General features: G+C 34.4%; 1 protein-coding gene across 2 annotated transcripts; it reads left to right on the top strand.

Moving 5' to 3' along the window:
* The first annotated feature begins 11,506 nt into the window (after positions 1–11,506).
* Positions 11,507–15,672, top strand: LOC133285401 (G-type lectin S-receptor-like serine/threonine-protein kinase At4g27290). 2 transcript variants are annotated; one of them, XM_061482608.1, is made up of 7 exons: positions 11,507–12,798; positions 12,890–13,012; positions 14,076–14,224; positions 14,403–14,613; positions 14,715–14,952; positions 15,035–15,185; positions 15,256–15,672. In XM_061482608.1, exons 1-7 carry the CDS (start codon positions 11,529–11,531, stop codon positions 15,556–15,558), a joined length of 2,445 nt encoding a protein of 814 aa, XP_061338592.1. In that variant the 5' UTR covers positions 11,507–11,528; the 3' UTR covers positions 15,559–15,672. The 2 variants fall into 2 exon arrangements, with proteins under 2 accessions (XP_061338592.1, XP_061338591.1); XM_061482607.1 differs by having other exon boundaries at positions 14,067–14,224.
* The last annotated feature ends 1,508 nt before the right edge of the window (positions 15,673–17,180 follow it).

Below are 17,180 nucleotides of genomic sequence, written 5' to 3'. Positions count from 1 at the left end.
GACCCGCAATTCACTTCTCGTTTTTGGGGAGCCTTGCAGCAGGCTTTTGGCACTCAGCTGAGGCTGAGCTCTGCGTATCACCCGCAGAATGATGGTCAGACTGAGAGGACCATACAGACACTTGAGGATATGTTAAGAGCTTGCACATTGGAGCAGGGTACTGCTTGGGACAGGTATTTATCACTGGTGGAATTCTCGTATAATAATAGTTTTCACTCCTGTCTAGGCATGACACCGTATGAGGCATTGTATGGAAGGAGATGTCATACTCCTGCTTGTTGGACTGAGGTAGGTGATAAAGATAGATTTGGGCCAGATTTTGTGCAGGAAACTACAGCACAAATAGAAATGATCAGAGAAAAACTTAAACAGGCACAGAATCGACAGAAAAGCTACTATGATAATAGACAGAGACCGCTGGAATTTGAAGAAGGTGATTATGTATTTGTGCGGTTATCTCCAGTTACGGGTGTTGGACGTGCATTGGGCGTGAGGGAGCTGAGTCCTCGTTTTATTGGGCCGTATCAGATAATGAAAAGAGTGGGATTAGTGGCCTATCAACTTGCCTTGCCCTCACAGTTGTCAAATTTGCACGATGTTTTTCATGTATCGCAGCTGCAGCGTTACATTCCGGATGAATCACATGTGGTGATACCAGATGATATTGAAATTCGAGAGAATTTAAAGACTCCCGTAGGTCCTATTGATGTTCTCGACCGCAATAAAAAAAGCTTAGAAGCAAAGTTATTCCAATGTTAAAGATTCAGTGGGAGGGACGTACACCTGGGATAATGAAGTGAAACGGGAGGATGAGATTCTCCGGTTGTATCCTGAGTTAGCGGACAGGTATGAGTTAATTTTGAGGACAAAATTCTAAAAGGTGGTGTGAATATAACACCTCGCAATTCTAAATTAAGTATTAAAATATTAAATGAGTAATTAAGTGAAGGATTAGTGAAAATTCCTGAAATTACGCCAAAATACAAATAAAGGGCAAAATGGTAATTAGCCAACACGCAACTCTAGGAAGATAAAAAGTTGAGTAGAAGGTCTCAGATGGTAAAAATAACCCTAGAAATGGATTCAGAACGAAAAATTGAGTGGTTAGGCAAGTTTCAGAAAAATCAGTGAATAATGTTTTTACCGGGTAAAATACCGCGGTACGATTGCACCGTAAAACGTGCCGATGAGTTTTGAGCTCTAGGTTTGAAAATAAGTTATAAATGATTCATAGAGCTAGGAAATATAATTTCTGATGAAATTTGATGGAAATAAGTTAGTTTGGGGAAGCGTGCCAACAGCGCGCGCAACAGCTTAAAACAACATTTTTCCCGAACGACTGAAAAACTCAGGATTCATCTGATCAAGTATCATTAAAGGAGAATGGTTAATGTTAAAAATTAGAGTTTCCAAATAGGTTTTGAATTTGTGGACGTTTAGTGGAATCAGAGGGAAATTCGGGTTAGTTTTAGATCGCGTGAGGTGGCGCTGGGACCCACCCCACTCAAATCCACTTAAGCCACATCATCCCCTCACTATTCATCATCTCTTCCTCCCCTCCCTCTTGAGAAAAATGTGAGCCCTCCCCTCCCTTAAGCATTTAGGTTTCAAATTTCATTTCCTTCTAAATCCATTAATTCTTAACCAAATCAAGTGATTTTTGTGTTGAAATTTGTTGGAAACAGCCTTCCAAACACATTGTTGGTATCCATTAACCTTGAAACCCTCTCATTGGTGAGTTATGGGCAATTTTTAGTCACGAATTTGGTGGGAGTTTTGATGTTCATGGAGTCATTTGGCCTTCCATTGCTTGGATAAGTCTTGGAGGAGTATCAAGCCTTGATTGTGAGTATGTTTCTACACCATTTCCATGGTTAATTTGTGGATCACATTTATGAACCCTAAACCTTGAATTGTTGATGTGTGATGTTAGAGAGCTCAAATGGAAAATGTGTATTAGATGATAATGTCTTAGAATGGGGTGTTAGAGCTAGAATTGCCATGAAAATTTTAGGTGAAAAATATGATTTTGTAACTTAAAATATTTTGAGGTGTCATGACTTGAATTTTGAAAATGCGTTAGGATTTTATTGGTGAGTAGTTGGATGATTATATGTTGATATAATGGTATTGTGTGAAGTGTGGAAGGGTTGAAAATTGAATGAAATCCCTTGGAATTAAATAGGTAACGATTCGGCCATTTAGGGAAGTTTAGGGAATTGAAGTTGTTTACATTGCTTGGATGATGTTTCAAGTGTTAAATGGTATTTAGATGGGTTGTGTGGTGGTTGGAAAGTGGAAGAATCAATGAAAAATAATAAATGGTGTTAAGGGTCATAAAGGATCCTAGAGTGAATTATTAAGCAAAACGATGCTTAAAAGGCGTAAAATGGAAAAACGACACTTGATTTATCCTTTTGGCAACATAAGAATGTATAATAAAATGAGAAAGAAAATTTAGAAAAATAAATTTTGAATTATGCGTAAGAAGGCCGAACCTACAAGGTGTAGGAGTGGAAATTTGACGTATTCGCGTTTTGATAGAATTGTCGTGTACTAACGATTCATATATGGATATTGTAGGTTGTCGTACGTCGATTTGAACCCCGAACCGTGAGTCGGTGGATTGCCCTTGGTCCTGGACTAAGTGGAATTGAGGTAAGTGGTTGAATCATGCTTGTATAGTTGTAAATTGCATGTATTCGTATGAGTTTTGAGTAATTGGGAATGTTCTGTGTGTAGGCATTCCGTTGGAGCTAAATGGAGGAACATATTGAGGTAACCTCTTGGTACTGGGGCTTGTTCCCATTGTGTGTTCCACCATACCCGTTGAGGGTGATGGTAGGAAATGTATATGAGTAGTGTAGAATAACATGAGCATGCATGTAGTATTTGTGAGGGTACTTATGTACCGAGTCTCTGGCCAGTAGACAGTGTAGCCTTCGGGCAGTTCGGACTTCCACTGGATAGGTCTCCGAGAGGGAGTTCCAGTTGACCTAGGGTCGTGGTGTGTGATCCGGATAGGAGCACACTAGGAAGTCTCGGGTGTATGCTGATGGGAAGGGTACCTTGGTTGATGTTCTAGGAACACGCCTTGGATGAGACCCGTAGGCTTATATGTCGAGGACGTTGCGTGGTATTGGTAGCTACCATTCCCGCTTCGTCGTATTTTGTATTCCTATATTCCCCAGTTTCTCTAAATCCCTTGCTTTATCCCGTTTGAAAAGTGGTTATTTTATATTATTTATATGCATCGAAGTAAGCCATTGGGCGGAGTTTTCTCCAGAACCTCTGGGTTACTGAGATATATTCGTATATCTCACCCCGTCTTGGGGCCTTTATTTCAAGAGGTAGCAGTGGTACGGGAGCGGATGGCCATTTGGCCTAGGCTAGACTTAGGGCGTGAACATTCCATATGTATGTAGGAGGTGGTTCATAGTCATATTTGTTCATGTCGTTTTGCCTAAGTCTAGTTAGTTGTATATGTACTTTGGAGTTTATGTTTGAAGTTGTAATTTAAAGTTTGAAGTTGTAAGTTGTAATATGTAAGTTAAATGTTGTAATTGTACAATTGATACATGATGTACTATGATGGAAGGGCTTTAGGACTATTTTAGGTTTATGATTCATTGTATGTTGAGAATTTGCATGTAAATGGACTTTGGTGATTGAAACAAGTTAAGGAATTATAATGTGAGCCATATGGTATGAACTGTGTAATAAATATAAACTGAATTGGGTTGTAAGTGCCTCAAGACATTATTGGTCCTTGTATGTGCCACCCATTGGTTATTAGGTACATTTGAGGTACTAGAGAGCATTTACAAATTTGGAGATTTTAGGAAAAACAAAGGAAACTCTGGCGAATTTTCTGTAGAATTGGAAAAATTTAGGCAAACTTCGGGAGAGCATATCTCCTTCCACAGAGGTCCGATACGGACGTTCCATATGCCATTTTAAATCTTGAGATGTCCCCTACACTGTGTTAAAATATGAGAAAATTCTGGGTTGCATGCAGCCCCGTAGAAGCCTATGGAAACAGACTGTCCAAAACGCACATGTGCAAGGGCTGTTTCTGGCAGTTTTTGGGAATTTTATTCTCGCTTCTTTTCTTGGCCAAATTAAGTGTATAATATGTCAAATTGAAGCTTGAGGTGTCTAGTTTATGGTATAAAAATTTGAGAGCATTTAAGTGAGTGGTTTTTCTGCAGTAATTCGTGGAGTGAAGGATGTTTAGAGCTGTTTTGGAGTTGGATGGCAATTTTGCTTGTCCAACTTCAAACGGCAATATCCGGAGCAAACGAGATCGAAATGACTCGTGTGATGACTCATTGGAAAGGTAATTAAGTAAGAAAAAAAAGATAGCTAAAGATGAAGATCTGGTCTTGTGCGGTGTGTCCGCAGAAAAATAATAACCGAACCATGTTCGGGAGGGTAGAAAACGTAAAAGTGAGAATTATGCTAAGTGGGTTTATGGGAACCCCTTAGTGACTTGTAATAAGTAAAATAAGTTACAAATGTAGTTTAATTAAATATTCCGCAAAGAGTTTACAATTACGATCACAACTTTTAATTATTACGCTTTTTATTGTTTTAAATGCTTGCGTAATAATGGAAAAAGTTTACTCGCATTTTTATAAAAGAATTGCTGTGATTGTAACTGCGCTTAATATCATAATTAATGTTAACAATACCGGTGTACAACGGGCTGTTACACATTGGGTTCAAAATCATAACTTAAGTCTAAACGTCAAAATAAATTTTTAGCAAAACACGTCCATCTTAGGCTCAGGTTTCGACCATCTTCCCGTCCGAATTGGGCGTCAGTGGCTGAAATAGCGATTGTGGCCCTTTCTGTTAGCTACAAAACGCAACAAGAACGGAGTCAATCGAACATCGATAAAGGTAGAGTGAGATATGGCCAAAATACGAAAGTAGTGTAAATCTGAAAAATTCTTACAGAAATCAATTAAACCTAATTAAAATCTAGAATTCTAATTTGACCCAAAAGACCTTTATTTAATTCAAATAAATCCCAAAAATACTAATCAAGAGTAATAAATAAGTGTAATAAAATATGTGTTATCAGTTGCCTTTGATGGGGTTGTCACGGTTGGCAACCCAAACAACAGTTCTAACTAGGATGTTTTGTACTATATTCCAACATAGCGATTTGAGTAACTTCCAGGATTGAAGAAACCCAACTCAAAGGTTCCATCCTTAGAAACCAAGGTGCTGCCATCATCAGGAAGTGACTGAAACTGGGTAATGGTACATAGGAAATGTGAAAGAGGAAAAATATTAGCTTGGAAATAACAAGCATAGCAGGAATAATGGCCATTATGCCTCAGTTATGGTATACAGCTGCAAGAGTTGAAGATGTACATTGAGATTAGGTGTTTTGTTGGAATCAAGGTAGCCAAAATCGGGATTTTACCTAAAATCGGAAAGGGAATAAAAAATCGTAAATCATAAAATCGTAATACAAATCGTAGATTTTACCTGCTCTCTAAAATTAAATTTTTATATACATATGCTTATGTATAAAATTTTTTTAAGAAAAATAGACTACCCGCCACCATATCCTTATACATTTGCATACAATTGTCACACTCTAAGGGTCTAAGCTAATAAATCATTCAAGTTATTATCATCGAAGACATTCTGTTCCACATGATCTTCAACTACATCATTCAAAATTATCTTCATCTAAACTTTCATCATGAGATAAAGTTCCTTCATTTTTCACAATCCATTCATCTTCGGATGAAACATCAGCAATGTTATATTCAACAATTTTTCTAACTTGCTTAACATCATTCCCATAGTTAAAATCAGAATTTAAATCTTAAAATTGGGACTTAAGTAAATGTCTAAATTAGGGTTTTATATTGGAAACGATTTTAAGTGAAATCTAAATCGTTTTAGCAAAAATAAATTGTTAAAATCCGGATTTTAAGATTTAAATCCAAATTTTAACTACCATGGTTGGAATAACATGAATACAAAGCGCACTGTTCTTCCGGGGTAGACTTGGTCTTTTCCGAATTGCACCACTTGCATTATACTATTTGACTTTTGAAATGACATTTTTCTTTCCGAAAAAAAAGGTGTGTTGTTTTAAATGACATATATTGTGTCATTTCACTCTCACAAAGAGGTGGAACTAACACATTTAAAAAAAAATTCACTCATTCTTTTCTCTCACTTAACATGACACAATTTTGTGTTCTTAAAATAATACACATTTTTTCCTCTCTTTTTTTGGTAAACAATTTTCATGATTTTATTATATATTAAAGTGGATGAGCAACAATGATAAAGTTATTCCTTTGTCACAGGAATATTAAGGATTTGAATTTCGAAAATGGTCTATTTGTAAGAATTGCCCTCCCGCGTCCTTAATAGGGATTGAATAATGCTACTCAGTGTTTTAAACCATACTCGACCCAACCAGATTGATTCAAAAATCGGTAAATTAGTAACCTAATAGGGATTGATTTTATTACGGATTGATTTTATTCTATTATACATTAGATATTGATTTTATTCTATTATACATTAGATATTGAATAATGCTACTCCATACTCGACCCAACCGGGATGAATCAATAACCTGATCAATTCGAGTTAGCTAACGGATTGATCATGCAATGGACTCGATGAGAACCAGTTTAACTTCGCCGTATTTTTAAAAATCGGTGATTCGATCATTTTTAATTAACCCGATCGGGTCACACATTTTTTTTTAATAAATTAAAGCGAAACAATGTCGTTTTTAAAGCAACAACCAAATGCAAAATTCTAAGTTTGCAGTGCACCATTTTCAATTCAAAAATACACATACCAATCACTCAAAAAAACAAAATACGATTAAACATTTAAAGTTAAAAAAAATGAAATTGAAAAGAAAAAGGAAAACCCTATGTAAGTTGGACTAAATTTGAAAGCATAAAAGACACGGGGAGAACTAATTTGAAATTTAAAAAGTGATATTAAATTTTTAATAATGACCTTATGAATAAATTTTTTTTGTCATAATTAGGGAGGGACTATGTAACATCTCGGTCGTTGACGAGGGTGGGAAGCGATCGCCGGTGCGAAAAGGCATGGACAATGAGCGACTCCTGACAGGCATCCAGCGGGGGGTTACATGAATGAATTGAATCGACATCCGAAAAAGAGGGATTCCAAAGACTGTGCAGGTATGAGACTGTACAGTTTGTGATAGCTTATAAGAATTTATTGGTACTACCTATACTAACAAGATGCATCTACTTTTCGATATCCTGGAATAGAAGAACTCCATAGTTAAGCATGCTTGACTTCCAGTAATTATAGGATAGGTGACCTCCTGGAAAGTTTTCCTAAGAAGTGTGCGAGTGAGGAAAAAGCACATTGAAAATTCTCGTGTTAGTATGTGGGGATAGTCATTGATTCTTGAAGCAGTCGAGAGTTACAAGTGGTATTAGAGAAGGGCCTCTTTCCCAGTACGATGTGGTTCGAGGGAGGGGAATGATCGCAGGTGTGAAAGGGCATGGACAAGGAGCGACTTCTGATAGGATTCCAGCAGGGGGTTACATGAATGAATCGAATCGACACCCGAAAGAGAGGGATTCCAAAAACTGTGCAGGTATGAAACTGCATAGTTTGAGATATCTTATAAGAATTAATTGGTACTACCTATACTAACAAGATGCATATATTTTTCGGTAGCCGGGAATGGAAGAACTCCATAGTTAAGCGTGCTTGACTTGCAGTAATTCTGGAATAAGTGACCTCCTGAGAAGTTTTTCCAAGAAGTATGCGAGTGAGGAAAAAACATACTGAATAGTCTCGTGTTAGTATGTGGGGATAACCATTGATTCTTGAAGGAGTCAGGCTAAGCATGGAAAAATGAACTACAAAAATGTAATAGCTTTATAGTTATGAAAAACAAGTAAATCCTCATCTAGCAAACTAATCATTTGAGAAGGAGGCCAGTGGAGACGATGATATCCTCTTCTATACCAAGGCCTTGTTCACAAACCAATCATTGTATTTATTGCCAGACATAATTTTAGATAATTCTAAATAAACATAATTATGAATTTTGCTAAATATAAAAGTTACTATGAAAGAATTTTCAGTATAAAATATAAATTTATATACACTTAACTGGGTCATACAATTCAATCAATGTCTTACTAATTCAATACCTCAATCGAGTCAATAATTAGTCCAAATTTAATAACATCCAAGCTACTACAAAAATTATCAAATGAAATAAAAGAATTATGTCAATTTAACAAAGGGAAAATGATTTCTACCTTTGAAATATAAAATATTTCTATGAGAGAAAATAAAAGAGAGAAACCCATTAAAAAAAAAAACTCATAAAATAATCAACGTCACTCATTTTTCTATCGATGACTGAGAAATATTTTCTGCAGAAATCATTTATTAGTGTATAGAGTATCATTTTCATTCTTTGACCTGGACGAATAAGGCATCCCTTGACCTGAACATAGGCGGGTCTTTCACGTACTTTGTAACGTAGGGTCCCGGTTTAGGAGGTGCAGACAAATTACGTCAAGTATTTTATTTTATTTTTTAATCCAAATTATTAAAGGGATAACATTGACTCCTAGTGTCCGGAAAATGACATTTTTATTTTCTTTATAGAAATTATATTGTTTCATTCCGGAATAATGTCAATTGCGTAGATTTTCTATTCATAAATTCTCGTAATTGCGTCGTGTAACGTCCGGTAATTAATAATTGTTTTCATACAAAACTTTTCCGTGTAATTTGTTTTTACTCACACATTTTTTAAGAAAATTTCTCAAAAGGTCATCTATCTCAAAATTATTCCAAGTCAAAAATACTTAACTATAGAATTTTTTTGTTTCGAGCTATCGAAAAGTAGATGCATCTTGTTACTATATATAGTACCAATTAATTCTTATAAATTACCTCTACTATCCCATACCAACACAGTATATGGAATCCCTCTCTTTCATGTGTTGATTCGATTCATTTATGTATCCCTTAACTGCAAGGTTTGGCATGAGTCGTTCATTATTCGTGCTTCTTTTGCATCGGCGATCACTCCCTACCCTTGCCAGCCTTTTGAGATATTATATGTCCACCAGCTTCCGCTTGGTTCGTTCTATAACCACATCGTACTGGAAGAGAGGCTCTGCTCTGATACCACTTGTAATGCCCGACAACTTATAAGGATCAATGATTGTTCCTACAAACTAACACGAGACTTTTCAGTATACTTTGTCTTCACTCACACACTTCTGGAGAAAACTTTGCAATAGGTCACTCATCCTAGAATTGCTACAAGTCAAGTTCGTTTAACTATGGAGATCTTCCGTTCCGGGATACCGAAAGATATATGTATCTTGTTAGTATAGGTAATACCAATTAATTCTTATAAGCTATCTTTAACTATACATTTCATACCGTCTCTAGAGTTTCTCTTTTTCAGGTGTTGATTCAATTCATTAATTCTTATTATATGTGCTTCTTTTACACCAACAATCACTCGTAACCCTTTTGAAATGTTACACGTTGTAGAAAATTCTTTTGGATACGGTGGTTTGTAAAAAAAAAATTTATAATTGTAAAAGTACAAGTGCATCACAAAAATCACGTGTAACGACTGTTCTCAATGCAAGAATAACTTGTTTTCGTGGAACTGACATAAGTCTATGTTGAAAGTCTTCTCTCCTTATTATTATTATTTTTTTTTTTGGAAAGATTCTCTCCTTATTTTATTTTCCTTTGGTGGCTACTCCCTATATTTCATTGTTTAGGGAAAATTTGATAGGTCCTAAATATTCAAAACACAGAATGTGAAAAACTTTTCTGTCTTGTTTTGGCTCATTAACCCCAAATTTTGTAAAAATAATTCTAAAAATTATAACTATTTTTAATTTTTAAAATTAAATTTAAAGAATATATTTCCATCGTTTCTATTTTGTATTTTGATTTTTAATTTTTAAAATAAAAAATAAAAAATAATTATTTCATCAACTATTATTGTAAATAATTTTAAGAAATCAAACACACCCGTTGGTCTCTTGAGCGTTACATCACTTGACGCGGATATTTATCCAGACATTTCTTACTAATCATGTTGCTACTTTATATCCTGATACAACAAAAATATTTTTCTCTTTATTTTCTTATTGTCAGGTGGATAGCTAACCTCAAAAAGCGTTTTTTTTTTTTTTTTTTTTTTTTTGAGTTATTAGTGTAAGATACGTGTTTGACATGGACACGTTCCGACACACGTTCGACATACGGTCAATATTTTGGGACACGTGGTCAATTTTCTAACACGCTTCAACACATTTTTTTGACACGCAGTCAATTTTTTCTGACAGGTGGTCAACGTTTGGATTTTTTTTTTAGTCTTAATTTTATTTCATTAACTAAAAATAAAAAAATCATTTATAAATCAATTTTTTTATGTTATGAAATTTGACATGAAAAATTAACAAGGTAAGAAAAATTATTATTTTTTATATTTATGTTATGAAATTTAAATATTTGATTGATTATATGACTTATTATGAATTGTTATATCTATTAAATATAAATATATTATATATTAAAAATATTATTTAATATTAAAACTTATCCCAATTCTCAATATATCAAAATATGCTATTTTTTAAAATTAATATATCGACGAGTCGTGTCTCGTTTCGCGTATGTACCTTTGCATCATAGTAGCTAACCCACTGTAAAATTAACCAAGTTTGTATTCTAAACTCATTTACAAAGGAGCGTCCCGGTTTACAAGGCTTGGACACGTGTTAGTGGCAGGAAATATAGGACCGCAGTACAGCAATTTTTATTTTATTATATTGTTAAGTCTATGTTGGAAATAGAGTAGCGAGAATTGCAACAATCACCAAACATGACCTGATATACGGTAAATATGCAACTTAGTTGTTGTGTTTTTTTTTTTAGATATTCTAATTGTAATATGTCTATCGCTTTCCGATTAATTTTTTGGGGCTAAAATTTGAAAAATAACTAGAACTTTTAGAATTATTTTTACAAAATAGACATTATAAGAAAAAATAATTTATTTCTTATTCTAAAAATTAAAAAATTATTTGTGAGAACTAAATTAAAACAGAGCCCTTGGTCTCTCCCCCAATAACAGTGCCCCGCACATTTATTCCAACTATTTAATCTCCATCAATATCTTCAACTTCTGCGGGTTGCAGACAACAATTATTGCAAATTTGTCCAAGGTTAAAACTGAGCTTGGTCAAGTATTTTTTATTTTATTTTATTGATCAAATGTACATTTTCTACGAGATTATTCAAACTGACCGGTGATGCTCTATAGTAAATATATGAACGACCTGCTCATGTTCTAGTCAAGTGACCCCACGCAAAGAGACCAAGTCAGCCCGCCATGAACAGTGCCCTTTGAATTCATGTTATTCCAACACAAATACATACAATCTCCATAAATATCTTCGAATTCTGTGGTTGTATGCAGCAGTTATTGCCAAATGGCCATTCTTCATGTCATACTTGTTATTTCCAAGTTACTATTGTTCTTCTCTCAAATTTCATCTTCAACTGATACCATTACCCTGTTTCAGTCCCTCCCTGATGATGACCGCACCTTGGTTTCTAAGGATGGAACCTTTGAGTTGGGGTTCTTCAATCCTGGTAGTTCCTCAAACCGCTATGTTGGAATATGGTACAAAAACATCCCAGTTAGAACTGTTGTTTGGGTTGGTAACCGTGACAACCCTATCAAAGACAACTCCAGCAAATTAATCATAAGCAAAGAAGGAAACCTTGTGCTTCTAAGCCAGAATCAGACTCTTCTTTGGTCAACAAACTCCACAAGAAAGGCTTCAAATCCCATTGTGCAGCTCTTGGACACTGGAAATTTAGTTCTTAGAAACGACAAGGACAATATCAATGAAGAGAATTTCCTGTGGCAGAGCTTCGACCATCCTTGTAATACAATGTTGCCAGGAATGAAGCTCGGATGGAACCTAAAAACCGGTCTTAATCGACGCTTTACTGCTTGGAAGAATTGGGATGACCCTTCTACAGGAGACTTTACTTGGGGTATTGTCCTTACTAGCAACCCAGAAATGGTATCGTGGAAGGGCACGGTTGAGTCCTACAGGAGTGGCCCTTGGAATGGCTTTCGATTCAGTGGTTCACCCTCAATGAGAGATAATCCAGTTTATGACTATGAGTTTGTCAACAACTCAGATGAGGTCATTTTCACATACAACCTCAAAGACAAGTCTGTTATTTTAATAATGGTTATAAACCAAACCCTTCATCTTCGTCAACTCTTCACATGGATTCCAGCAAACAGAACTTGGACGATTTACCATTCTATTCCGAGAGACAAATGTGATTCTTATAATCTTTGTGGCCCAAATAGGAATTGTGTTGAAGGTCAATCACCGATTTGCCAGTGCTTAGATGGGTTCAAACCGAAATCATCACAAGATTGGACACAAGGTTGTGTTCGGAATGAACCATGGAGTTGCAGGGTCAAAGATAAAGATGGTTTTCGTAGATTTGCTGGGATGAAAATCCCAGATACTACACATTCTTGGGTTAATGGAACTATGTCACTAGATGAATGCAGGGTCAAATGCTGGGAAAACTGTTCCTGCACGGCTTATGCAAACACTGACATAGGAGGAGCAGGTAGTGGCTGCGCCATGTGGTTCGGTGATCTTAATGATTTGAGAATTATAGAAGGTGGACAAGATCTGTTTATTCGAATGGTTACTTCAGATATAGGTGAAGGCTTTTATGTTCTTGTAACTATCTTCAATAAATAGATGTCATCACTTTTATTTCGGACTGACTAGTGTTTCCTCTCTTTGTTTAGCTGTAAATGAAGGTGCAACAGATGCAAAAAAGGTTGCCTTGGCAATTACCATGCCACTTCTATTTGTCCTTGGGTTGCTTCTCGCTTTCTGCTACATTTACAAGACCAGAAGAAAGTACAGAGGTAAATTTCCTCGGCCAACAGGTTTTGTTAATTTCACAATCTTTCTGAAGTTTGTTTTGAAAAGCTACAACAGAGTTAAACATTCTATTTTTAGATAGAATGATTACGCTGGATTCAATAGTACTCCTCCTAAGACCAATCCTAACAGCTTAGAAAGTACAGGGCACTTCACAAAATTTATCCCGTGTGCTTAAACCGCCACCCCTGCAATATTATTAGTGTAACATATTTTGGTTTGCCATTCTAGACCTTTCAAACTCGTCAATTAAAATAATAATTTCATTTACACCGTACTTATTGTTATGGTATTTAATAAGATCATTGTTTTCTTTATGTTGCCGTAAATTTATTTTTGGCAACAATGGATTATAATTATATATTTTAGAAAATATATAATTATAATCTTAAAAAAAAAAAATTCTCTTTTAAAAATTATCTACTAGAAAAAAAAAATTGCCATTATAACTATATATATTCCCGAGTCGATGCAAATATAAAAAGTACATTTCCCCTTTAATAAACATTATTCGTTGCATCCACGGTCCATCGAACCATAAATGTTTAGTTTATAGTACCTAAAAAATAAAAAGACTATTCGTGATTTTTAAAAAATTTAAAATGAATTTATTTTAGTTTTTTTAGGGACTAATGTGGATTTTTTTTGAATTTACGAGAAACCACAATTTCAATTAAACGAGTCTATTTTGAATTTATTACAGACCACGAATAGTATTTTTATTTACTTGGAACTAAAACAGATATTGTAAAATTTGTTGAGGACCAAAAAAAAATATTTACTCTTTAATTTATTTGGATTTTTATTGTGTTCTGTGATAGGTTGTCTTAATGTATACTGTTAAATTTTTATAACATTGGATTGATCTAGAAATCCGATAAAAAGCTGATCCTGACTCCTATAACTGGGCATTTTCATATAAAGAAAACACAATAGGCTAGTTTTCAATTGGAACACAAATGATTGTCATTTCATATCAATGTTAAGATTTTTTTATTTATTTTACGAATGCTATTGATCTCATTTAATGATTCAAAGAGAAAACAGAGACAAACATATCAACAGAAAAGACACCTGAAGAAGGAAGAGAAGATTTCGAGCTTCCATTCTTTGATCTTGCTACAGTGATTAATGCCACCAATGACTTCTCAATTGACAAGAAGCTTGGAGAAGGTGGTTTTGGACCAGTATACAAGGTAATATGCAACATTATTCTAATAATATAAAAAATTTATTCATATCCTATTTCCATTAGAAAAAAAAAAAGAAATAAAAGAATTCTTCTTTTTAATAACCTCATTTTTATGACAAAAGAAAAATCACAAATCTTTTTATTTCACTCTCTTATAAGTTTTCTCCAACTTTGAAATTTAGGGTATCCTAGTAGACAAGCGAGAGATTGCTGTAAAAAGACTTTCAAGAGTTTCTCGGCAGGGTCAACAAGAATTTAAGAATGAAGTTATATTGTGTGCAAAACTTCAACACCGAAATCTTGTTAAGGTTATTGGTTGTTGCATTGAAGGAGAAGAGAAAATGCTGCTTTATGAATACATGCCCAACAAAAGCTTAGATTCATTTATTTTCGGTCAGTCGCTCTGCTTAAGCTTATAGCTAATAAAAGTTTGATTAGTTTAAAAGTTTGTTTTAGAAAGAAAAGACTAATAAATATAATGGAGATTTTGACAGATTCTGCTCAAAGTAAATGTTTAGATTGGAGTAAACGCTTTAACATTATAAGTGGAATTGCTCGGGGTCTTCTTTACCTCCATCATGACTCTAGACTAAGGATCATACACAGAGATCTTAAAGCAAGTAACATTTTATTAGATAATGAAATGAACCCAAAGATTTCAGATTTTGGCTTGGCCAGAATATGTGGAGAAGATCAAATTGAAGGGGATACAAGTAGAGTAGTTGGTACATAGTAAGTATATCTTCAATGATGCCAAGTTTTTATTGTTACTTATAAATAAAAGCCTGATTAATTCATTTGTGGTTCATTGCAGCGGTTATATGGCACCTGAATATGCAATTGATGGGATATTTTCCATCAAATCTGATGTTTTTAGCTTCGGAATATTATTACTAGAGATTGCAAGCGGAATGAAAAACAAAGGGATTTACTATCCAAGCCACAGTAATAATCTTATCGGGCATGTGAGTAATAAAATAACTTCAATTTTCCTATAAAGAAGTGGTTGATAACCTTTGGTTTGAATTGTTGTAGGCATGGAAGTTGTGGAAGGAGGGCATCCCTATGAAATTGATTGATACTTGTTTGCAGGATTCATGCATTCTATCTGAAGCTTTACGCTGCATTCAAATTGGCCTTTTATGTGTCCAACAACTTCCTGATGATAGGCCAAACATGAAATCTGTGGTTGTAATGTTGAGCACTGAGAGTTCTTTACCTGAACCGAAAGAGCCTGGTTTTTTAATAGAAAAGGACACAATTGAAAGGGAATATTTATCAATGAGGCTAACATCTTCAACAAATGAAGTAACTATCTCAATGTTAGAAGCCAGATAAAGAAAGTATTTTACTTATTACTTCAAATATGGGTGATTTAATTTGCATATTCTCAGAACATTAAAAATGCTTTAGTCCTGTCACTTTAAATGACTCACATTACTCTCATTTATTTGGTCCTTAATGTTTTATATAGTTTGTATATCTATAAATCTCTGCGATCTCTATATATTAGCCTGTAGATCGATCAAAGATTTATGTAAATTAACCTAAAAGTCAGTCTAAACTATACATTGAATGGAAAATAAAATCTAAGGCCTTGGAGCCATTCAGTCAAAATTACATCATGTATCAAGAGCCTAATATTTTTTCTCCTAGTGCAACTCTGGGATCTGAGAGAAATTTTTCATCTTTTTTCTTGGTTCGTTTCTTTCTCTGGTATATACTGATGGGTGTTATTTAGTCTGTCTGATCAATTTTCTGGATTTTGGTTAAGAAGAAGTGCACGAATTTAGTAAAACTTTTCAATTTCTACAATTTTGTTAATAAAAAATATATTTAGACGTTAATTGTGTTCATTAATTTGAAATGGATGGTACTAGCCTCGAGTTTGTGTTAAATTTACTAGTAGGAAAAATACAACTTGGGAATTAAAGGAGTTACAATCACATTGGTTCAATTAAAATCACGGATAAATTTTTTCTTTTAAACATTGTTCATTTATTTTTTAAAACAAAATCGTATTTAATATAACACAGACCGTAATTGTAACCATGTAACATTATCTAAACTGAGACCACTATACTTAACCATTAACTCTAACCTTTCGTTTTGATAAGCTAGACGTCTAGGGCTCTCTGAAAAAATATTACAATAACCATTTAGTTAAGTATAGCAGGAGTTATTAAACTCGCAGGGTAACTAATGAAATCGAACTTTTAGAATTGTAGTATCAACTTCAATCCTAAACTGGTATTGATATATGTAAGGACCCGCACCGTTAATTTAGTAATTAAATTAAATTAAATATGAGATTAAGAAATAATTCCATAATTGACGTAGAATAAATATGGGAAGACTTAAATGATTGTAATAAGGTCTTAATAATATTGAAAGTCGTTTTTCTGACGAAAAGTGCAGATACCAGTTTTGTTTCTTGCTATAATTGTGTACCGATGAAGTATCCCAAAAAATTATAATAAGTACATGAATATTCCTAGAATAATATCTAGGACTAGTATGCCAAGTTTGGAGTCAAAATAATGAGAACTGGCGTCAAGACTGATACTGGCTACGTAAAAATGCGTACCAGCAAAGTGCTGCAAAAATTGTAATAAAAATATGATAATTCCTAGAAAAATGGCTAGGTTCAGAATCCAAAGTTTGAGATTAAAATGATTAGCGGAGCTATTAGTGCTAATATCGACGCTTAAAACTTAATGACCCTATAAATACTAAGTGGCACAGATTTTTAGGTCAGCTCCACATTTTCTACGTGCCTCTTTATGAAGCTTTGAGCCTCCTAGCTTGACACCTTTTTCTTCTTCATGAAAACTCAAGCAAAACTCATCCTTTCTCTTTGATTCCTTCTCCAAATATGGTAAACACTTGGGCTGCCCATTTTCTTTGCTTGTGTTGTCTTAAGAAGCCATTTTGTTGATAAAGGACCAAGCTTGCAAGGC

The sequence above is a fragment of the Gastrolobium bilobum genome, unplaced genomic scaffold, assembly GCF_033153095.1.
Source record: "Gastrolobium bilobum isolate Gb01-03AN ecotype WA unplaced genomic scaffold, APGP_CSIRO_Gbil_v1 utg8575, whole genome shotgun sequence".
Taxonomy (NCBI): domain Eukaryota; kingdom Viridiplantae; phylum Streptophyta; class Magnoliopsida; order Fabales; family Fabaceae; genus Gastrolobium; species Gastrolobium bilobum.
This window is presented reverse-complemented; position numbering and strand designations above follow the sequence as displayed.

What these genes read in the sequence shown, in the direction of transcription:
- LOC133285401 (XM_061482607.1), top strand. Translation starts at nt 11,529, where the DNA reads ATGGCCATTCTTCATGTCATACTTGTTATTTCCAAGTTACTATTGTTC. An exon ending in AATGGTTACTTCAGATATAG is followed by an intron (nt 12,799 to 12,889) that starts GTGAAGGCTTTT and finishes CTCTTTGTTTAG; the next exon opens with CTGTAAATGAAGGTGCAACA. An exon ending in GACCAGAAGAAAGTACAGAG is followed by an intron (nt 13,013 to 14,066) that starts GTAAATTTCCTC and finishes AATGATTCAAAG; the next exon opens with AGAAAACAGAGACAAACATA.